The sequence below is a fragment of the Glandiceps talaboti genome, chromosome 22 (assembly GCF_964340395.1).
Source record: "Glandiceps talaboti chromosome 22, keGlaTala1.1, whole genome shotgun sequence".
NCBI lineage: Eukaryota > Metazoa > Hemichordata > Enteropneusta > Spengelidae > Glandiceps > Glandiceps talaboti.
The window spans coordinates 5,397,715-5,422,821 of NC_135570.1; the positions used below are offsets into that span (position 1 = coordinate 5,397,715).

The window sequence follows — 25,107 nt, forward strand, 5'->3', positions numbered from 1 at the left end:
GAAAGGGTTAAGGGATAGTCCCCATCCCCTCTACTAGTTTACTGTCTATGGTTTGTGTATAATATGGCAAAGGAATGACATACATGTACAGTGTCCATCAAATGTTGCAAGAATGGTGAGGTGGAATTTCTACAAGGTTAGGGCTTCAATCCCAAGTTCTTGCGTTAGTGCTATCATATAAGTGAAGCTGTAAGGATCACAACAGATTGCCCTTTTGTTCCAGACTAACATTTTCTACAGAACAACTTTTTTTCATACTTTAATTTTATTCACTGTCCTAGATGGTCCTTTATTGATAATTTTTTTTATCTACTTAGGGAGTCAAAGAAGACAAGAGACACGACTGGTATAGAGAAATGTACAAATCAATTCATCGACAAGATAAAAAAGATGGTAGGAAGATGATATTTTGATCATAATAGACTTTCTGCATCTACCCAATGATTCCCTAGATTTTATGGATGTGTAGTGATAGATACCAACAAACTATCCTGTACTATTCCCATGATATTATCAATGTATAGTGTTGTAGATACACAGACTGTCCACCCTCTACCTTAGATTGTCAGGCATGTGTCCCTATAAGTCATGTGTCTGTCTCTGGATCTGTCTCCCCTAGTCAGACATTTGTCTCCCAAAGTCAGGCACGTGTCTCTCAGTCAGGTGTGTCGCCCTATAAAGTCAGGCATGTGTCTCTCTGTATTAAAGGCACGCAAATGTCTCTGTAAGTCTAGCATGTTGGAAAAACAGTTTTGAGGCCAAGTGATAAATTTTTAGGTGTTTGATGATTTGTCATCACTTTGAAGAGCAAATTTTGTATTTAAAAATTTACTGAAAATTTCAAACACTTTCAGTCAGCTTTTAGCTTTTATAGGATGCATGAAAGATAGAGTTAAACTCTTTTTAGAGTAATTTTATTCAAAAGAATGTTTGTGGCATAGATCGAAAAAGGGCTGTCTCAGAAATACTAGTATGCCAAGGGGGGTTCTTTACGCATTCCATGGCTCATTTGGAGAACTAATGGCTATATTTTTCTTGCTGCAATGATTTGACTTATTCTGGTGGCAGTGCACATTCTGCTGTACAATGTAAATGAGTAAAAATTGAGCTTGACTTTCAGGCTTATTTTGCACCTTAGTAGGTTTTCTCAAAGTGATAGAGTTATTCCCTGGCCATGGTTTGAATGTATATATTAAGTGTCACCTGCACTGTGATATGGTTTCATTTGGGGGGAACTCTTCCAACTTCCACTGTGAGAAATTAAAATATTTGACTAGAAATAATACAAACTGAAAGCAAAATTGAAAGACAAATTTGTTGAATGTTTTGAACAACATTGCATTAAACTACTGTTTGCAATTCAAATGTGTTTGAGAAATTTTATGAAGAGTCTTAAAGAAAATGTGACTTCTGTAGTAGGGTAGATGGGAAACCATGCAAATGTTTTCAACAGAGCCTGCAAACTCGGTGATTCAAACTCAGTATTTTTCACCACACCTTATTGTCTGCAATCATTGAATATAAGATAAATTCAGCATAAAATTAGCATATCATGTGTTGACGTCTGAGGATATTTGTACAAAGATCACGCAGCCAGCTAGGTCACATACAAGTAATTTGATGCAATCAACATGATGTAGGCATCATGTGACTTATTCAACCAATCAGCTTCTACGCAGAGTATCCATGACAAATACTGAAATTGATCACACTGAGTTCACAGGCTGAGTGGAGAGAAAGCTTGCCAGGTCAACCACCCAGCCTACTACGGTGGCTATAGAAAATGTGATATGTCTGTCTGTGTTTGCCGATATGGATAAAGTTGTTTATATATATACACATACATATACATATAATATTGCATCATTCATCTTTTCATCATAAAGCCACGATAATTTCTTTTTTATATACCATCAATACCTACCCTTACTTTTCCCTGACCCAAACGTGTGAATAACTAAACTTTTAAGTTAAACTTTAAAAAAAAGTACTAATTCTCTGCATGCAGTGCTTATCATTAGTTTTGTTTTCCTTCTCAGTGCAGTTGGTAGAAGTTTTTATTTTTTGGTTATAGAGAACCCCAACAATTTATGATTTTAGGTATTATCACAATGTTTTCCAAAGAGATTGTCGTGATATAGGGTTCATGATAGTTTGCCATGTGACTTGTGATTCATTTTATTTTTTCACCAAAAAGGATGACAGAACTTAGACTGGGAAAGTGTACATGACAAAAAACATGGTTTCCAAACAGTAGTAATATTCAGTTGGTTTTTGTTGTCTCTGATGAGAATAGAGAGGAAGTTGAATACTCACTTCCTGGTAATTCCAGTGAAAAATTGATGAATTTGAAAAAAAAACATTGAATTTTGTTGATTTTATAAATTTTTTATGAATTCCTATAATTGTGTAATGAATGTTAAAAATTGGAGTAAAGAAACACCAATCAAATGGACAAGCCCAATAATCTGATGAGAAACCTGCTTTTTTGGCTAGTCAGAAACGACTGTCCACTTAAAATCAAACATGACCAATCACAGAGACTTACCATAAGATTCCAGCTGATTAAGAACCATAATTCCATTGACCAATGAGAAAGTAACACTTTCATTGAAATTAAATTTGACCAATCAGACTTTATTGTAAGATATTCCAGCAGAAGACAAACCCAAATTCCATTGGCTAATCAGAAAGGAGCACCTTCTTTCTTAACAAATTTGACCAATCACAGAGAGTTTATTATGAGATACCAGCACAGTAAAAACCCTAATTACATTTTCTGATTAAAAAAAAGCACCAACTTTGATCACAAATTTAGACCAATCACAGAGACTTTATCATAAATTCTGACAATGAAAGAACCTTATTTTGGTTGACCAATCAGAAAGAAGCATCCTTATCAATAACAATTTGACAAATCACAGAGACTATATCATAAAATTCTAGCAAATTAAGAAGCTTCATTCCATTGGCTAATCACAAAGGATTACCCTCCTTATTATCAGATTTGACCAATCACAGAGACTGTATCAGTAGATTTTAGCAGATTCTCCATCATCGTTTTCACAACTTCTTCCAACTCCTATACTTTCACACTGCAGATGGATTCTTTGTTTGTTTGTTTGTTGCTAAGTAATAACTTTCCTTCTTTGCAGATGAAGATAATAAGTATATGCGGTTTGTGAAAGAGGGCGTTATATTAGGTTGTGCATCGTTATTATCAGTGTCTTTTTTAGTGCTTGGAAATTCTTTGTGTTCACGTATGCTTGTATGCGTGTGTCTTAGTTTTTTTGAGTTCTAGTACAATGCACACTCTAACAAATTAACGCTAGTTTGTGTGAATTTTTCATTTTGAGAAATTTTGAATTCAGTTCGCATAACAAACAAGGCTTTGCATAACAAAAAAAAGAAAATGAAATTGTATACATTGTGAAATGAATGCTTCAATTTTGATTGTGATTTTATATTTATGTGCCAAGGAGTTTTGTTTTTCAGTTTTGTCACTCATGACAAACTTTTTGATGTTTTTTTTCAACTGGTATAACACAAAGGGTTTCCAAGCACACAGTATCTTCTTGTCTTCTCTGAACGTCGTATGCATGGCTGTAAAATACTGTGCACAACCCATAGCTAACTGTCGTATGTCGTAGCTCAACCATGCTTGCTAAAAATGTTTGCATGTCATTTATTCTTCATTTTCTATGTTTTCTGATTACATTATGAATATTAATCATGTTTATAGTTTATATATATTACTTATTCAAAGAGATAAATCATAGATGTCGTAACCACTTATCTTAATACTCTTCCATCCAATTAAACCCTTTAACTTAGTAAATATTCTTCAAAATAGCTGTAATAACAGTTCAATGTTCCATTGCGTACTTATATAATGATTTCAAAGAGCTTGTCTCGAATTATCAGACATTTGTTGGGAGTTTAAAGTTCAACAAAAAACCCCAACTTCATGTTACTCATAATATGGTAATTCATGAACTTCAACAATGAATTTCTTGGCACCAACTGTTTGGATGTGTTCACTGGTCCTGTGTGTATTTGATGGTATTACTAGTGAATGGGGAATGAAGACATTCATACCATGTCAGTCTTTGAATTCCAAAGTGCAAAATATGTGGAAGACAGATTGTAGATTTTGGATCTGAGATGTTCCGAGGACCTTCCCGCAGCTCTCTCGCAGCTGTCGGGGACCTCTGCTGCACAGAATTCATTTTCATATGTTAACTTTTGAAGGAAGTGTCTGACATTCACTGAGTTATTATTTAACCTGTGTTTGGTAGATAGAAGTTTACATGATATTTGAAAGCAAGAGTGACATATTGTTATCATATAAAATATTCTAAAGGATAATACAAATTTGTAGGTATAACTGTAAAATGTAACCCAGTCAGGGTGGTATTGAAATACTCTTGCTGTATATTATACATCATGTGACTTTCCTCCACCAATCATGATACATGCCTGCAATGTGCATCATGTGACCTTACCTCCACCAATCAGGATACATTAAATCATTCCTGCGATATACATCATGTGACCTTGTCTCCACCAATCCGGTTACATTAACTGCAATACACATCATGTGACCTTGTTTCCGCCAATCAGGATACAATAAAACATTCCTGCAATATACATCATGTGACCTTGTTGCCACCAAACCATTCCTGCATTATACATCATGTGACCTTCCCTCCACCAATCAAATTCAGCTGAAAGTTTTGTCAGTCAGAATGCAGCTGACCCTGAAATATTAGCAGGACTTGGTGCAGGAAATCGTTGTTGAAGTTTCTTGGAGAACTGATAATTGGAGACAAAGCTCTTAACAACGACAATTTGATCCAACAGCATATGTGTGATACCTGCTGTAAAAAGTATGACTGTACAGATAAATTAATAGAAGCTATCGTCATCAAATCAAACACACTGAAATAACATGGTGTGGCACCGAGATATTAAAAGTCACATTAAAATTCATTGTAAAGATTTTTTAAGCAAACGTTTCATTTTATAACATTTCAAGAGTCATTAAATTGCCAAAATAGAAACATTGCATAAGTTCTGATTCTTAACTTCATCATAATAAAGAAAGAAGTCGTCCATTTAATTCTGTATTTAAGTTGTTATCTTCAAATCCTTAAAATCAACTTTTGTTTTTCAGTGATGATGTTTATGTCAGCATTGGTGCTGGAAGTGACATTGTTTCATTTTGTCAGTGATTGTGAAAAAAAAATGGTTTTCCAACCCACTTTAAAATTTAATATATGCACTTCAGAAATAAGAACCGAAATTACGATTTTCGTGTTACTTTGTTCAAGAAAATTAAAACCTCTCCTTAGTTTTAAAAAAGTCAAGTACGATCGTTCAGTTTTTAAAATTAGAGGTAAAAGTGATAGTATCAAAATGTAGATTTTAGAATCCAATATGGCTGCCAAATAGAATCCAATATGGCTGCCAAATAGAATCCAATATGGCTGCCAAATAGAATCCAATATGGCTGCCAAATACTGTGCTAAATGGAGAAAAGAAACCATTCCTTGACAACAACATTATGTAGACTCACTACAAATGAGAACACTATACAAGTAATTCTTACACATTGTTACCACTGAAGTCATTGAAGTCTGAGAAAATGTATACATGTTATATTTGATTTAGTCTACTGCAGTGTACTGGGTAGTAACTGTATCACAATTATTTGTATTTTCTTTTCATGTGTCGTGACTTAGCATATCTGAAGTGTTACCATTAGTTACCAATATTGTATGAACCAAGATAAAAAATACATTTATGATGCCCATGGTTTTGGTAAGGTTAGGTCAAATTGACTGTAATAACAAGTAAAATGTTTTCCTCAAACTAACGCTAAATATGATTGAAATAAAACAGAAGATGAAATCTTTTCTGGAAACAAATCATTTTCTGAAAGTCATACAAAATATTGCAAAATGATATGAAATAATATCATTTCCAATGCCAATGCTATAGTGATGTGTCCAACACATTGTATGATTTCTGCATATAATTATATTCATAATGTTACAAGATTTTAGGTCGATTATCTATTTTAATGACTTTCTTCGATCTTATTTCAGATGAAAACCCATACATACCTACATATGTCTTTCCTGAAGACGCCATCAATACAGCAAAGAAAGAAGGTATGGGGATATGTTTGAAAGTCAAAACTGTTAAGTTTTAAAGTGGCCATATGAACGAGGATTGGGTATTTATTTTCTATTTTAATTTATAAAACAATTTTATCATGGTTTCCTATTTGAAAAATCAATGTCAAACAACATATGCCAAGTCTTTGTAACTCAATAAATTGCTAAAGATTAATAAATTTGCAAAATGTTTGTTATTGTACATACAATAACAAACTTTTTACACAGCTTTTTTGTAATTTATTGAGTTACAAACACAGACTTTGTCAATGTTGTTTCATATTGATTTTTCAACTAGTAGGCCATGATAAAATTGTTTTATTAATTAAAAATCCCAAAATAAATACATAATTCTCAGGAGTACAAGGAGTAAGGAGTACAATAACATACAAGAATGTATGTTCATGAACTCTGTGTTCATATGAAATGAAACTTTGTACGCACAGACTCAAACAATTTTTTGGGATGTGAGTTTCAAACTTTCGCAGACAAGATCATGAGAGGGGGTAGTATACTGCAATTTATGGGCTGTTATTAATGACAAAATTGTCAGATGAAACAAAAATAACAGAAAAATGTTCAGATCTAGCCCCATGTCCCGGCTTAGATGCGAAATCATCCCAATTCAGTCTTGCTGTAGGAGTCAGGAAGCCTTTTGATGTAATATGAATAGAGCTGGTAATATTCAGTAAATTTGATGGAAAAGAGTGGCTTCTGTGTTAAGAAACTACTTTCAACACAAAATATATCTTGTGTGTTTCACTAAACTTTCATGTTTTAAAATATTGTTTTTCATTCATGTTTTACATGTACATATTATTCGTGGTAAGATACACAGGAACAAATTTATTTACTTGTTTGTTTTCATGTGTACTATGTGACAAAGTCTAAATGTAGCTGTATGTGTTGCTGGCTATGGAATCTGCCTTCAAAATGCACAAATAATAACCTTGAGAATTAATGTGGCTGACAAATACCGCCCTCTAGTGTCAGCTTAGCACTATAGCATAACAAAATGAAACTTGAATAACATGAAAAAAGACTGTAATATGGAGATACTCACCTCTGACCTTTACATGCTTGAAATTCATCCCTGCTACATTTAAGCGTCTATTGAAAGGATCTTTACATCCACTTCTTTGATATACTAACAAATAAGCACTGTTATTTTTCTCCAGAACCCAATCCTTACAAGCCTACTTATGTATTTCCAGATGGAAATGCAGAACCGACTTTGGAAGGTACATGCAGTGTGATTGGTCAATCTGTAGTGACACCCCATAGTCTCCCCAATGTCAACCAATCAGATTGCACGTCATAAGCAGTACCAACACCTGCATGTACTTAGTATGCAATGCATCTCCCCTTCAACGCTTTGCTATTTACTCTTCTGTTTTTGCATTGTTCTAGAATGTTTTTGTTGATAAAGGCGAGGAGAGCTGTAACTACAAAATTAAATATTTTACCCTAGTTTCAAAGTGATTACCTTTAATATTCATAGCTATATCTTGCCATATACATTTTGAATTGAAAAAAATGGAATGTTTGTATTATTTTAATTTATTACTTTTAGAAAGAAATACGAGAAATATGTATACATTTGGCCCCACACAGTATAAAAAGTGAATTGATTTTTTCAGGAACTCAGATCTCATCATACATCATCCCTTCCTTACCAATAGTCCATAGCATTATATAGTGTAGTATAGTTTACCAACATTATGCACTAACATTACATGTTGTCATACGAGATTTAAATATTCTGAACTCAGTATGTTTTTGGCGAGACATTTCAAATATTTCTATGCTTGAAAGCTTGAAATTACTTGCGATGTTGTCAACTGAAGAGATCAAAATTACAAATCTGATTTTTTTTCACTCTTTGATTCTACCAAGGTGCTATCATTTGGCTTTGTATATATATTGGATTCTGTTGTGATAAGATTTTGTCATGTACAACTGATCATGTACTACTGTAATAACTTATTTTCAGATAATGCACGGATTTCTCATACTGCATGGGGGTTTTCCCTTCACAGATCACACAAATACACATGTCAAGTAATTTTATATTTGTATGAAGGTGATAATGAAATTACATGGACAACATAAGGTCAGACAGATAGGTGGAGGTAGACAGGTACATACTTACACATGCAAATACATGCATACATACACACTTGCATACATAATACATACTTGCATACATACATACATACATACATACATACATACATACATACATACTTGCATACATAATACATACATGCATACATACATACATACATACATACATACATACATACATACATACATACATACATACTTGCATACATAATACATACATGCATACATACATACATACATACATACATACATACATACATACATACATACATACATACATACATACATACATACATACATACATACACATACATACATACATACATACATGTACATAGTACATACATACATACACACACACACACATACACACACACACACACATACACACACTCAGGACAGACAATAATGAACATCCAGACATTCACACAGAGATAGACACATAATGCTACCCATAGTAATAGGTGCAGGTAAATAATTGTAACATTTAGGGTACATGATGATGTACAACATTGCCAAAACATAGTTTAATCTACACATAGACAGTTTGTAATATAAACCACAGAGATCACACTCATTGTAATCTATACACGAAGCACTAACTGTTCACAATACATAGAACTGATAGTACCCCTACTTGCCATAAGTAATTGAACAGACTTGTAAATAACTGTACACAACTGCAACTCAAAAATTTAGCAAATGCAGTTTTAATGAGAGACTTGTCTTTGATTGTGTTTTAATTTGACATATTCTTGTTTTTTGATAGAACCAGTCAACCCATACAGACCATCCTATGATACAACTGATATTACAAAAAGGAAAGAAGAGATAGGTACGTAGTTATGGTAACCTTTTCAACTACAATATAACACATATACTCCAAATGATGATATTTTTTTTTTGTGATTATTCAAGTTGTGAACATTATCTCAAAATATTCTAAAGTTTATGACACATACCTCTCCTGATTAGGGCTGTCAATCAAATATAGATCCACAAAATATCTGCTAAGGTTTGGACTTGTACCTTACAAGACCTTATTACAAGAAGGAAAGTTAAATTTTGCAATATTATTTTGAAGAACAGAAGCTTCTAGTATGTAACTTTAGTGACGGCTTTTAAATATTGAAACTGTATCATGCAGTACTTTAGCATTAATTTATAAAATCATATAGAAAAAATTGAACAATTCTTTATTCCATATTTGTTCAGTTCTGTATTCCACATTTGTTGATTCTGTATTCCATATTCGATCATTCTGTATTCCATATTTGGTCTGTACCTCCATATTTGGACAAAAGTGTTCCAGTGCCAAGAATGGCCAGTCATTTTGCAGTTTTAAAATTGATTCCTTGTATAGAATTGACTTTGTATTATGTCAACAGTGTTGTGATTGGTGTATTTTTGTCTTATAACAGTTGCAGACAAAGAGAGGGCACTATCACCAACCAGGAAATCAGGGTAAGAGAATTCTTCATGATTATTTTTCAGAACTTTGGGTATTAAACCCTGTGTCATATTGTCTTTACCTAGAGGTAGGGAGTACTTCGCATATTTGATTATACATGTATCTAGATGGGCTGCCTCCAGGAATCTTTTTTCAGCGAGTTGTTCAAAAATGGCATATGCGGCTTTCAGGTCATAGTTTTAAAATGTGGTCCACTATATTGTATTCGTAATAGGGTATGCTTTTCTCAATCCATATTAACAAAATGTTTCCCCGACCGTGCAAGGCAAGTGTTCTTTACAGCAAGGAATATTGGATTTCACCACAATATGCATATATTAATAACTACACATGTAGCAATATTACGTTCTTGTACTGTGGTCATGGTACAAGAACTATATTTCATTTATCTGGTGAACCTGTTTAAGGAAATTATACATCCATATTACTTTTCAAGTCAGCTTCTATCTAAAAGACATGTGATTTAAAATGATGAATAGCTAGGTATTTTGTCAAAATAGTTGTAAAATGGATTTTGTTACATGGGTGGAACACCCTTACCAATCTTGTTCACATATACCCCTAGGATTTTATCGCACAAAATGGGAGTGTCGATATATTTGCATAAAAAGGGAGAGTCAGTTATTTTCAGTTTGAAAATATTGCTTTCTATAAATAAGGGGTTGTGCTTTATTCTAAATCAAAAACTTATTTATTACCAAGTCACATCTGTTACTTTGTACACACAGCATATGGTTCAAATAAAATGTACTTAAAACTAAGAGTATAAATTTCTTGCTTACTGCTAACTTTATGGCTTGGTTTTAAGTCTTGACCTTGACCTTGACATTTCATTTAAGAGAAGTGCACTAAGCTACTGTGTTTGTTAATTTTATACCTAGTTTGGACTAGTTTGTAGCCTGCCTACATCACCGTTCTGTTACTCTGATAACTCTCATCTTGTGTAACAGCTTGGTACTCAGCTTGTTGCAGTGTAGCCACCATTCAAACTGATTAAGTTAGCCACACCACCAAATTATGTTATTTGAATACCGATATGTTTAAATTTACAAATTGTTAGCCTGTTATGTACATTATTTTAATGATAACTCCTGCACTCAAATGTTGTCATTGTCATAGAGTAGAATAGAATAAAGTAGAATGTAGAAGACTAGAGTAGAGTAGAGTAAAGTAGAGTAGAGTAGAGTAGAATAGAATAAAGTAGAATGTAGTAGGGTAGAGTGGAGTGGAGTAGAGTAGAGTGGAGTGGAGTAGAGTAGAGTAGAGTAGAGTAGAGTAGAGTGGAGTAGAGTAGAGTCAGAGTAGAGTAGCGTCAGTAGAGTAGAGTAGAGTGGAGTGGCATAGAATAGAGTAGACGTAGAATAGAGTAGAATAGACTAGAATAGAATAGAATAGAGTAGAATAGAATAGAATAGTTTAAGAATAGAATCTTTATTACATCTGTTAAGAAAACTACATTTCTTCATTGGATTTTCTGCAATAAGTGTTTGGTGCTAAAACAAACTAGTAAATATATTAACTAGAGTAAAAAACAGTTAATGATAGTTAATATATTGAATAGAAACTAAATTTGTAAAAATTGGGTGTGTGGAGTTTTTAGTTGAGAAAAGTATAAAGACTAGATTGTATACATGTATGTAGTGGTAGAAATCCTAGCACATAGTATGTATCAGTTTCACTACTAAGTTAATCAGCATATGACAGTCATGAAAAGTTTACAGTAGCACATAGCAGGCTTAGATGCCAAGTATGTGACCCTTGACCTCTGACAGAATGGGAACGTAAACAATTTGATTGTACATGAGTTAGATTACTGGTAGTCAAAGCTATAGCCAGTAGATTAGGTCATTTCTGAGTGCTAATGGATTTTCTAGATTAAATATGAAAATTAGGAAATAAGCAAAGTAGAAAAAAATGTCATATCTGACTCAGCAGTTTTATAGAATTTCATATACTTGAGATTTGAAGTGGGTAATTATAAATCTGAGTTTATATAATGGTAAATTTATTAGCAAACTTTTTAACTCTGATGTAGTGCTTAGTGCTATTGCAGTATACAGTAATATGAATATCAAGTCCATTACCCCCAATTATAAAATCGGTATGAATTGTAAAATATACTATGATAGTGGCTTGCATAGAAGGTATTTCTTTGAGTAATTATGCAATCATGTGTAGCAAAAAGAAAACTATCGCTGAATAAGAAAAAAACAACAGAAAAAGAGACAAAATCTCAAATTATTATAAATTGCTATGAATTCTAAATATACTATGAGATTTGCATTTCCTAGTAAGAGCAATTATGCTATCATACTTACAAATGAAAACTACAGCTGAAAAGAAAAACAAACAAACAAACAAACAAACAAACAAACAAAAAGAACAAGACAGAAACTCAAATTATTGTAAATTTGATGAATTATGATGTTATGATAGTCACCAGGTATTTCCTTGAGTAATTATACAATCATGTTTTGCAAATGAAAACTATTGCTGACCAAAAAAAAGAGACAAAAAAAAAAGAAAGAAAGAAAGAAAAGAAGACAATCTACAATGATAAATTGTAAACAAAACAGTTAAATCTCTCCCTTGGCTTTAAATTGAATATTTGTGTTGTGGCAATGTGGTGATTATTATGTATCAAGTCAGTCAGTATGTTTATACAGCTGAGAGAGAGGTATATGTACATTTCAGCATTTCTCCTCAGCTGTAGGCTATCCGAGTAACACCCACAATGCCTTCCAAGTTTAATCCCTGACTTTTAAGGAGGTAATGTGGTCAGGGTTTGTTGAAGGCCATGGTACTATGTCTATCTGGATAATAAATCTTGCATACAGTCGCTGTGTACTGGCATACTTTGTGTCTTCCCTGTAACCTCATTTTGGAGAACTATCTCGGCCAGAATGGAACGCAGAGTCAGGAGAATTAAGAGACGTTCCAGAAGGTAATGCTTACAGCAGCTGTTGACATTCTTTTTTTGTCTGTGCCAACAATTTCATTCAAGTTTGTGGTAGTTTGGATTACGTGTTTGGATGAATTAGGAGATTGTTTTCCCAATGAGTATGTATAATGGGGAAAGCTTTGATCATTCGCAGTGCTGGAAACTTGATGGGAAGTGCCCGGCACTGGAGATTACTGAGAAATGTGTGCCTGGAAACTATCAAGACATATCTATAAGTCTACTACTAAGTGTATGTGATGTATTTGTGGTTTAGATTCTAGATGTCATTTCATATCAATAGTACTACTTGTTTGTGGTAGGTAGTGATCATTTTACACTGACCGCAATTTTGGTGAATCGTTTTCAAGGATTTTCCTGTCAATGTTATTCTTATATTTTCATTTTCAGTGTTTAAAAACTCACCTTCAGATTAGGATTAAAACAATTATCTTGTAGAATTACAGAAAACTGTAGTCCAGCACAAAAAGAATGATACTAGGTAATCCTCAGTTATAACTCCATTGATGAAATACGCTGATATAAGAACCAGGGATTGAAACCTGGGCCTTTAAAAATGACACTTTTCCTGTACCTCTTTCTTCGTATATCTGTGACTTTGACCTTCCTTTGTAGGATGTGTTGAGTGATTTTGATCTTTCTATCATGCAGAAACGATGTCCTAGATGTTTACATAGATGTTCCTACAACATATAAATTGACTAGCCTAAGGATATATGGGCCAGTATAAATACTGTACCTGATAAATATTGTAGTATTATAAATAGTTATTTTATACAATCCGGGGTTCTAATTGCATACCAGTTTTTGTCTGTTCAGGTTGATAGATATTGTTTGTTGTTTGTTTATACATATTGGTATTACAGCCCAAAGTTTGAATGCCTCATTCTTGCATTAGTGCCATCTCATCAGTGTCACCATAAGTATTAAGAATATCCATTTGTTCACAACTAACTTCTTCTTCAGCCATGCTAGACTTTTCTCACTCAAAACCTAATCTGATGTGACGAAGTAATATAATTAAAATCTATCCTACTGGACTTGCTGTAGTTTTGAATGGCAACAGTTTCACTAATCTGATATGGGTCTTTACATGTTTAGGTAGGATATTTGAACATCTGCATAAACTGGAACTATACATATACATATGTAATAACAGACGGAGAAAAGACACAGGTAAACACCTTCTTTGGATTAGCATTTAAATCTAGTTGCAAAAACTGATTGTTTGGCAGAGCTGTAGAAAAAGATTTTCAAAAAATCCTGTCTTTTAATTAAAGCTTCACCAAGACAAGATTTTCAAAACTTGTACTTATTTATTTTCATATCAAATTCTTTCAAATCCTGTTTCTGCGTACAACAACAAGTGGTGATTGTTTGATATTGTAGTTGGACCGATAGACTGATCCTATGGAATCCTTATAAGATAACACTAATGTGATGACCTGGGATTGAAACGTTACCCTTTAATGGCCTATATATGAGGTGATAGGTTGTATAAGCATCTCTAATTACAGTATCAGGTGTCCAGTCACTGGATCCTTGTTTTGGGTATGTGGCAAATTTAGATTTGAGCAACATTGTTTGTTTGTTTGTTTTGTTTGTTTGTTTGTTTGTTTGTTTGTTTGTTTGTTTGTTTGTTTCCTGTCACTGGATCCTTGTTTTGGGTATGTGGCAAATTGAGATTTGAACTACGTTGTTTGTTTGTTTGTTTGTTTGTTTGTTCTGTTTGTTTCCAGTCACTGGATCCTTGTTCGGAGCATAGACCCTTGGAGTATGTGGCAAATTGAGATTTGAATGCCTACATATTTTGTTTGTTTGTTTGTTTGTCTTTGAGGAAATGAGATCAGTTTTGCAATACAGTACTAGGTATTCCAAACAAAGCCGCAACTTTGTTGTAAATAAGTAAGTAAGAGAGTTTGTTTAGGGGACGGAGGATCGAAGAGATGGGGGGGTTTGGGTTGTAATATAAATATTGTAAATAGATCACCACAAATTATCTAATAACAATGACAATTTATTTGGTGTGGGTGACATGATGGAGGTGACATTGACATGAAATTAGATTGTAAAAAAGAATAAATATTATCAAACAGATCATTTTTACCAAAGCTGAGTAGTACTCTTGTAAACTTAATACCAAACAAAGATTTTTTGGACACAGAATTTGTTGCCATAGTTACACAAATACTGAAGAGAATATTGTGACAAAAATCAGCAGTAATCAATTTAATTGAACTTCTGAGAAACAAAAATTTGGGTTATATTTAGAAAAAAAAAATTCTTGTCCATATAGGTATTACAAGTCAAATTTGAAACTGGTATAATACTATTTAGAGAGATACTAGAAACTAAAAGGTATAATGTTGCCAATGTTTTCCAGTTACAGCCCACAAAAAAACAACAGTGCGTTTGCTTGAATGACGTGAACCAAGGAAAGGTTTCATACATTGACAGAGTTTGGTCAAAAAGATAATACAAGTGATACAAAATAAACAGTATGTGCCTTCGATGTAACTTGACGGCTATGTTATTATCACTTTGTTTAGATCTATGGAAGTTATAATGTGACAGTAACAGTCGTACTCAGTACTACAATATGTAGTGTAGTATCAGTAAACAGTGTTATTGGAACCTTGTTCCTGTGGTGTTTATGTTTTGATAAGTTACTAGCACTAAGTACATTGTATGTCTTTGCATGAATCTTATCTCATTCCTGCTTTAATACAAGCAAGCAAAGGCACCGGTGTTTTTTGATGAGTTGTAATAATGCAAGATATACATGTGGAATGCACTAAGATATCAGATATGTTGCAACCGTTCAGATTTTTCAAAGTGTTTGATATCACTGTATGTATGTTGAGCTGTGACCTTTGACATGCTATATGACCTTTGACACCAAGTATAAATTATGGTCTATTTTGTTTTGATCTACGTTAGTAAGATATGAAATACAGTCGGTACAAGTATAAAGGTTACTCTTACTGTTTAGGAGACACAGCTGGCGTGTGATGAAAAAACAAATAAAATTCACGTGATATAATGCTGAGTGATGTAATGGAAAATTTTGAAGTCAAGAACACAGCACTGACATACTACTAGGGAATGTGAAAAAAATAGGGAATTATAGAATAATTATAAAACTACTTGAGTCTTCAACTACCTGACTTTTTCTAAACATATGATTTGTAGTCTGATGTGCTATAGAATAGATTGCATTAGATTGAAAAGTGAATTTAAAATTCAATTTTGATGAATGCATACAGTTTCCACCTAGGGTCATAGATTTATATTTATTGCCAGCTTTCTATTTGTGGGATGGTGTTATAGACACCAAATTAACATTGCTGTCACATCAGGACTTTGCTTTCTAGATTTCAATACCTTATTACCCTAATTTTGGATGGGAGCCATGGTAACAGAGGGGGAACTCTGGTAAAAGTTGCCTAGAATTCTATACATTGTACCATATTTTGGTGGGGAACCATGGTAACAGAGCATGAAATCTGGTAAAAATTTGCATAGATTTTTATACCTTGTACCATAATTTTGGTGGGTAACCATGGTAACCAAGGGGGGGGGAAATGTGGTAAAATTTGCATATACCTTGTACTAAAACTTGGTTTGATAGGAACCCTGGTAACAGAAAATGAAATCTGCGTAGATTTCCATTCCTTCTACAGTATTTTTGGTCTGGAACCATGGTAACAGAGGAAAAATCTGGTAAATTTGCATTGCTGTCAATACCTTCTAAGTTCTATTATAATTTTGGTCTGGAACCATATGGTAGAACACTTGAGGAACTAAGGTAGCTAACTTTTACCTGTTTGTCGTCGTCAACAAAAGTATTGATTTTCATTTCTGGAATGAGAAGTCATGCTGTAAGTGTACATTTCATTTTACTTTAAAAGTAGCCACAGAAATATGCTGGTTACTTCTGAGCATTATCAGGTTGCCTGTGAGTTTATTGACACTGCTGGTAACATGATAACATTTAGGGCAATGTTCTCTGTAAAGAAATAAAGTCTGCAACCTGAAACTCAAGTTGTGGAATATGAGAGATCTATTGATGCACAAAAAGGCGAGGTCAAAGGTCAATCAAATACATACATGTAAACACGTGAGGCCAGTCAGTGCGGATTGGGGTATCACAGTCAGTCAGAAATAGACTTTGGTATGGAATTACCTTGTATTAAAGCTCTGTAATCTGTAATTGATATGCTATATTTTAAAAAAAATATTCATTTTTTCGACTCATGATGTATCTGCTAAAACTTGTATTATCGCCAAGTGATCATACCCCTGTCAACATCCCACAAGTATTTAAATCTGTTGACAAACAAGTAGTCAAGACTGTTTTTTACATACAGACAAACTGTACAATATTTTACCCACAATACCCTCTGATTTGTATTGTCGAACATCATCTCTTTGGTCACACAAATCTCACCAGTGTACTTGATTTTGTAAAAACATTTTTGACATTTACGAAGCGTAGAATTTCCACTGATGAGTTTCTGAATACCCATATTCATCGGTTCTGCTATCAATGATTTATTGTAGAAGGAGTAGCAATTTTTGAAATTTGTCAACAGATTTACTTGGAAAACATGCAGAATATTTGCAACAAAACTAAGGAAACTATATGCACCTGTTATGATTCTACCAAAGATGTAGATTACTCTGAATAAGTGTAACAAAAGAATTTTGCATATTAAAACTCTTCATAGAAACTGACTACCCAAGTTAGTGATACTTTGATATTGAAAAGTGTTTTATTTAGAGCACGTTTAATTTAGTTGTTAGGACATTTTTATACAATATTTAGACCTTTTTTTGATTGCTAGGCATACTTTTGTTATATTATGTAAACGTAATTGCTATTCTTGAAGAAATAATAAAATAAGGAACCTCCAAGCATAACAATCAGGAAGAGTTGTGGGTAAGATAGTGTACAGTGAGACATCAAGACAGTGTATTTACTCAATACTACTACTACTAATTAGTAGATAGGTATTGAAGATAATTAGAAGGATTGGACTCTTTCCAGTAAAGTTTTGGTGAATTTTTTAACTGGTAAAAAAATTTATGACAAATGTCAAAAAGTTACAGCTACTGTACAATGGTATCTGCAGACAAATTATATAGTCACCCTTGACCTATGACCTTACACTTTGACCTTGTATGAGTTGAGGGTAGTCTAAATATTGCCACAAAGTCCAGATGGCACCAGTGCCAATACAGGTGTGGCAAATATGTAAATGATCTCGCTATGTAAGGTGAAAGTTGTAACCACACAGATGGTTTCATTGGATAATATTGGTTTATTTTTATCACAACATCTATTACCATACTGCATGCTGTACCTGACACTTTTGCTGGGTAGCACCGCTGGAGCATATTTCAATGTGAAGCAAGGTAAAAATAGGCAAATTTTATCAAATTTTAGACTGAGGTGAGATATTATGAATTTTATTATACTGCAGTGGCGGTATATATTTCATAAAATGTCAAAAAATATTGTAATTTGTGACTTTCATTCTCAAATCCAAGAATACATGTATGAAAGGTTGAAATGTCATATATTTTACTGTGACAGCTGGTGTTCACTAAAAAATTTGAAAACATCAATTTTTGTCGATTTTAGATAAATTTATATTGTGTTTATGAAATGAAAATTTTGTATGTTGATTATATTATCACATTGAATTTGATACTCAGTGTGGTTAATTTGATAATGGCTAAATTCTGGTATGAAAGTACAAAATGCGTTGATGCCACGCATACGCAATGTGTCTGACTACCAGTGTTACTTATTTTTGGTATCAGTTAATTGCCTTGTAATGTTTTTCGTGCTGTGCCAAGATCATTTCAATTCAATTCCCAGGGCTGACCTCATGAATATTCATGAGTGTTTATCACATGTGTGCAGGTAAACCCTATTATCATCATCAGCAAATTAGGAATTGATTCAGTTATCATGTGACTGTGAGTCGTGCATCAGTTGTCAGTAGGGAGATGCAATGACCGACCAGCCATGAATTCTTCCTTTGTGTGTCATCACTGCTAGGTATTGTAAGCGTTGATGAGTGCATAAAGCATTTTCTATACATCCATCCATAGCGTTATCTTTTACTTGGAACAGTCAGTTACAGCAGACATATATACAGTACTGTGGGCAGATGTGAAGGGGAAAGAGAGCTGAAATTGCTCATTCACGTTTCCATCCCTGCGGTAAGTTCGATCAAGCAGAGATGTAAAATACCTGCAAAATTTGACTGAAATTGATGATCTACGAACAAGGAAATGTAACATGAAATGTACGCTAGGGAAACACAGTATCGTTAGTCATGCCCATCATTGGTAAAAGTGTTTCCTTGATGGCAGTAGCCTTGGGTTTTTGTTCATGGTTGTAGAGGATTGGTGTCCATCTGTTGTTAAAAACCATTGTGTGTGATTGACAGGTCTATGGATTACTGATGTTCAGAAAAGATTGGCATTGAAATGTCATCCACGGTAGAATTGTATTTCATTATACATAGATGTGTAGTTATCATAGTCAGAGATGTTGCAGTGGTGTGTGATTTGTTGTAGCTTATATTATCAGGCCAATTATTTGTACACAGATGAATCTTTTTGTGATTTTATAGTTAAGTTCTTGGCAACTATTTTTTACCAATTACCTGACTGTTACATTTATGTTTATGTACAAGAAGGCATTTTAGTCTCTACTCATTTTGGCACCTTTTTTTCCAGTGAAAAAAGCACAAATAAGTTTTCAGCGAAAATTTCCAGGTGTACAGTAGTTTGTCATCACAGATTAAAGATATAAAGTGTTTTGGTGTGAGATTTTTGTTACTAAATATTAACAAACAGCTGACACCATCCTCAGAATGTTCAAGATAAAAAACCATTCAATAATGTGAGTTAATGAAAAATTCTGAAAATGTAAAAGGTGTGTCAAATTGATGGTTTAAGAACACCATACTGATGATGAGGAAGATGATTTCCTTGGTTACCATGACAATGTTAACACTTTCTTTATTTTCTCCATTATCACTTTCGCTTATGGACTATTAGACTATTAGGAACTAATATGTTTATTGTTAGTTTGGCTCTAAATGTCATTTAGTCAGACACCATAAATTTACCATGTTTGATATTTCTGAACTTGAAAATCTCCATTTTCTGTATGATGGAAATCTTCAAAAAAGCAAGGCTAGAGGCTATAGTCGTTGATTTTTCAAAACTCTAGTAATTATTACCAGTGTACATGGAGGATTGCTAAATTTGAAAACCAATGGTAAGTCTGTGGGCTATTAAAAAACTACATATAACACCTTGTAAGTTTGGCATGAAACTGTATGCATTAGTTGTTAGCAACAAATTAATGAGGGGGAGACATGACTAAAAAAAAAAGTCAAATAAAAATTTGCTACTATTGCTAGAGCTATGTTAGAAATTTATAGTGAATTAATATTATTTAGAAAATCTATGAAGTACACATGAAAACTCCCAAAAGTCAAAACAGTTTTGGAAGTGAAACCCATATTTTTGTTGACATCTTATACCTTACAACTTGAACAAAAAAAATGGAATGTATACTCTGGTCATTCCACCTCAAAACAACGCACGTCTATGTCACATGTTCTGCTGTGTTCGAAATATGAGTCAAAACGTTCAAAATTGCCATTACTTTCCCCTATTTTTCTTTGATATTACTGGCACTGATATAATTATGTTAATCTGCAATATTTTTCCTCATTCAGCTGGAAAATACTTGTGACCTAAGGGTTGTAACTACCCGTCTAGCAACTCGTAGTGACAAAGGCCCCTTAGGTCACTCGTATTTTCCTTAGCTGAACGAAGAAAAATATTGGGGAATAACATCTTATTGTCAGGAGTATACAGTGGTGAGATTGACTTCCAAATTATTTTCACTCTTTTGTTGAAATTGTCATCGTTACTATGAACCCAGAGCCCCCATGATTATCGTTGTATTGAAATGATAATGTGGATAATTAACTCTTACCATAACATATGGCATATTGATTTTTGTTACCAGTGATCAAATTAATTTGTTTGATGATGTAACACACATATTGATTGTTTTGATAATAACTTGCTTCTCACTATGTGGAGTGTTTATTATGTAATATTTTCTGTTCAATTTAGTCTCTGAGAAAAATTATGACTTTATGAGTTTAACTTTAAGATTTGAAATCCCTAATTTTATTTTGAATAATTTTAATTCATTTGAATTTCATCGATACGTGACTTTTTATCGTTCTACATGTGAATTTTATCTATCTGTGTATGTGTAGTCCTGAATACATACTTGCTTTCCTGTTTACCAACCTACCTACCTACCTACCTACCTACCCACGTACTTACCTACTTACGTACCTACTTACCTACCTACCAACCTACCTACCTACTTACCTACCTACCAACCTACCTACCTACTTACCTACCTACCTACCTACCCACCTACCTACCTACCTACCTACCTACCTACCTACCTACTTACCTACCTACATTTGTACTTACAAACCAAGCTTAGCATACCTAATCCTACTCTACATGACCCACCTCCATTCTTGCCTTTTAACCAACCCATCTACATTTGTACCAACCTGCTTACATATACAGCTAGTATATCCTACCCTGTCCTTACTCCACCATATCCTACCTTGCCCATGAACCTATATGCAAGTACCCTTGATGCTTCCCACCTACCCACCAGTGTACCCTCCAATGACAGCCAAATTTTGTTGTTGTGGGTCAGTATGATAAAAACTGGCATTTCTTGTGAGTCACCACATAGTAAGAGATAGGGGAACACCAAATTTTGGTGTGTCACTAGAAATTGTGTATGTCAGTGGTACGTCAAATTGGCTTAGAGGACATACTGGGTCACCACACAGTAAGAGATAGTGGAACATCACATTTTGGTGCACCGCTAGACATTTTGTGCGTCAGTATAGGTACGTCAAAGTCACACTGCTACCCATCTATATGTACAGCTACTGTGTTTTATTTTGCATAGCCTTTAGTATGACTAAACAGGATTATGACGGTAGATATAATACTATAATCCCACTAAAATATCCTTCATTTGTCGAGGACACTGAGTAAACAAACCTTTGGTATCAATAACAGTGAATTTGAATGTAATAATAACAAGTCAGGGCATAGACCCTACCTATGGTCAGGGTAACACTTTATATACTGTATATGCCAGTACATCTAACAATATACCATATGTAGGATTAATTACAGTATTAAGGTACCTAAGTTGTGAGTTGTATACATTTACCAGGTACATTCCTCACTGTAATATCAGTATCCTTTACATGAGCTAGGTTTCCTTATCCACATCACTCTCACATTTGCAGTATTATTATAATTTTTATTTCTCTTTCATCAAAATGTGCATTTGTCACCACGTTTGCAATGTCATCCATTCGATTTAAAACTGGTGGTTTTGGTGAAATTATTTTTACATTGTGTTTTGTGAGTACTGCTGCTTCACTACCCTAGAGAGTAAAGTCATATTGGGTTTTACAGCTATCACCAAGTACTCTCTCTTCATGATGTGACCCCCAGGCTACTGTTTCCCACATTGCTGCAAAACACAATTCAATTTTCAAACAATTCTGAAGTGCAATCATTCATGAACTAAACTGATTACTCCTTAATACATTTGCTGCATGAATGAACACCTAATTTATGGCCCAATTATTCAATAGATTTAGGAAAAATCTACACAAATATTAACATTTTTGAGGATAACCTACAAATCAATTTGGTAAATTTTGTATTGAATCAATTTTTGGTCAAAATATTTGAAATTTGTCGTAATTTTTCTAGGAGTTTAAAATGTCGTTGATATAGATTCACATCACAGTTAAAATATCAGAATGTTTAGAACCCGCACCAACACACTAAGTGAAACCATAGTAATGTTATCTGTCTGTAACCATGGTAACCATGGTGCTTGTGGATTTTATCAACCGTAATAATAATTGGATGACATCAACACAGGTTTTGATGGTTGCCATGTACCGTATCCACCCACCAGATGTGGCCGTCATGTAGATGAAAGTTAGCATTTTTTGACATTAAACTATAGAAGTATACATTTGAAATTTTATCGGCATATTTTTAAAAAAAAGTGAAATGTCATTTATTCGTATGATAAATTCACAATGTTCATTTTATAAATTTAACAAGTCAGGTGTTCCGTTTACAGGTTTTTTTACAATAAATTTTAGAAAGACGACAAATTTTGATAATGATTTAAATATCTAGTATGATGGTATGATAGGTCATGACAGGAATTGTTGAAGTGTTCAAATAATATTACATTTACCTGTACGCTATAAAGTAAAATTGTACGACATATTTTCATAAATATGTGTGCGTTTGTTTGTTAATAATTTGAACAACAATAATGGGAAATATGGTAAACTGTACAGTATTGTGTACGGATATTCAAATGCAAAATGAGAGGGTCACAAGCTGAGTTTATACATGTTGAGGCGTAGTTTTCGCTGCATATTTAAAAGGTACTCATAGTATTGTACTTACTGAAGCACACTTAACCACCACTTGCAATTGACTGAACCCAAACCTGATATTAAGATATAAATTGTAAACGATCCAATGACGTAATTTATCGTATATACCAAAAATGTTCAGGAAACCTGCTAGTATGCAATCAACTGGTCTAATATAACAATACCAGAATCCAATCATAATGTTATAGAAGACCTGCATTGACATTAACATTATTATACTGGGATGTGGAGTATTTTTAAGTGACAAGCTGAGTTATTTGTGCTTTTTTTTACTTTTATGAAAATACTTACACAAAACTACACTGTGATGAAACCTTTCCAGTATAATGTTAATTTTGATGTCTTTGATGGCATTAATACATCATTTTCTGGTGTTGTTAGCAGTTGATGACATAATGGGGTTCCTCACAGTTTAAATTACACCCCCACCCCCACCCCCCATTGCATCCCCCTTCCTCTAGATACGGAATATGATTGCACAGATTTGATGCACATGTTCTCCATCGAATTACTTAGGGAATGATACTGGTTATTTGCCAAGTTTCAGTATGTAGCATACAGACAGTACCTTTTGATGTACAACAACAATTACTCAATTAAACATATCAACTCATGTCCCTCACTGTTGTTATGTCATGGTTTTGAAATGAAGGTAATATTAACAGTGAGTACTTTGCTTGATTACAGGCAACAATGGCAGATCCCATCAGCCAGAAATACAATAGAGAGATACTCACAACAACCTAGAAGTATTTCAGATTATGAACCTGGCAAGTCATCACTAGCAGCTAAAGAAAAGAGTACGGTAAGTCTATATGAATGATTATCATGCACAAGCCAAGTTCAACAAAATAATATTGAATTTATACCCTGGTCATTCCACGTCATGTGTCTATGTCACAACAACATGCGTCTATGTCATGACAACATGCATCTATGTCATGACAACACACGTTTATGGCACGACAACACATGCCTATGTCATGACAACAACACTGGTTCTGCTGTATTCGAAATATGAGTCGAAATGTTCAAAATTGCTATAATTACTTTCCCCAATTTTCTTTGATATGACTTGCACAGGTATACAGTAAATGTGTTATTCTCCAACATTTTTCTTCATTCAGCCGGAAAATATTTGAGTTTTGTTACTACTTGTCTAGCGACTCATAGTGACACATCCCCCTTAGGTCACTCATTTTTTTCATATCAATAAAATGTATTATTTCACAACATAAGGTGTTTTTGCTACAAGTATATTATATTGGAATTAGAATTTTCAAAATAGCCACTGTAACAATACGCTTTATTAATAGACTTTCTGTGTTTTTGTTGACGGTCCCAGACACAGTAAATTGATAAAACTAACTGCGTTCCCTTGATATTTTTAGTGGGTTTCCAATTTTATAACAAAAAAACAAAAACTTTAAAAAACAGGACACCTAACAGATTATTAATTATTAAACCCCATCACAAAAATAATTTTTTTTAAATGGATAAAAAAAAGGTTAGATAATTAATCTCTGTCATCAACTGTTGAACATATAGTTGTGATTTTGTCATCAGGAATCCCAGGAGACTGAGATAATCTGTCAAAATCAATATGATTTCATATTTATGGGATAATGATCTAAACACTACTTGTTTTCCTTTGGGAGTTTGTTTTGGCGGGAATATTTCTATTTGATAAAAATAACAAACCAAGAATGACTGAGGAGCAGTTACTTCGCCCATCTTCCAAAACATCATAAAAAACAGGATTGTTTGCAACTTATACTGAAATTA

General features: G+C 33.6%; 1 protein-coding gene across 16 annotated transcripts in view; it reads left to right on the plus strand.

Moving 5' to 3' along the window:
- Positions 1 to 25,107, plus strand: part of LOC144451989 (uncharacterized) — a 148,205-nt gene that overhangs the window by 83,855 nt on the left and 39,243 nt on the right. For 13 of the 16 annotated variants that reach the window (XM_078142944.1, XM_078142935.1, XM_078142937.1 and 10 more), the window contains 7 exons: positions 318 to 393; positions 3,156 to 3,203; positions 6,111 to 6,176; positions 7,361 to 7,423; positions 9,079 to 9,144; positions 9,731 to 9,773; positions 24,010 to 24,127. In XM_078142944.1, the coding sequence (XP_077999070.1) occupies positions 318 to 393; positions 3,156 to 3,203; positions 6,111 to 6,176; positions 7,361 to 7,423; positions 9,079 to 9,144; positions 9,731 to 9,773; positions 24,010 to 24,127 (480 nt within the window). The remainder of the gene's footprint in view (positions 1 to 317; positions 394 to 3,155; positions 3,204 to 6,110; positions 6,177 to 7,360; positions 7,424 to 9,078; positions 9,145 to 9,730; positions 9,774 to 24,009; positions 24,128 to 25,107) is intronic. The other 3 variants (XM_078142941.1, XM_078142940.1, XM_078142943.1) reach the window with 3 other exon arrangements.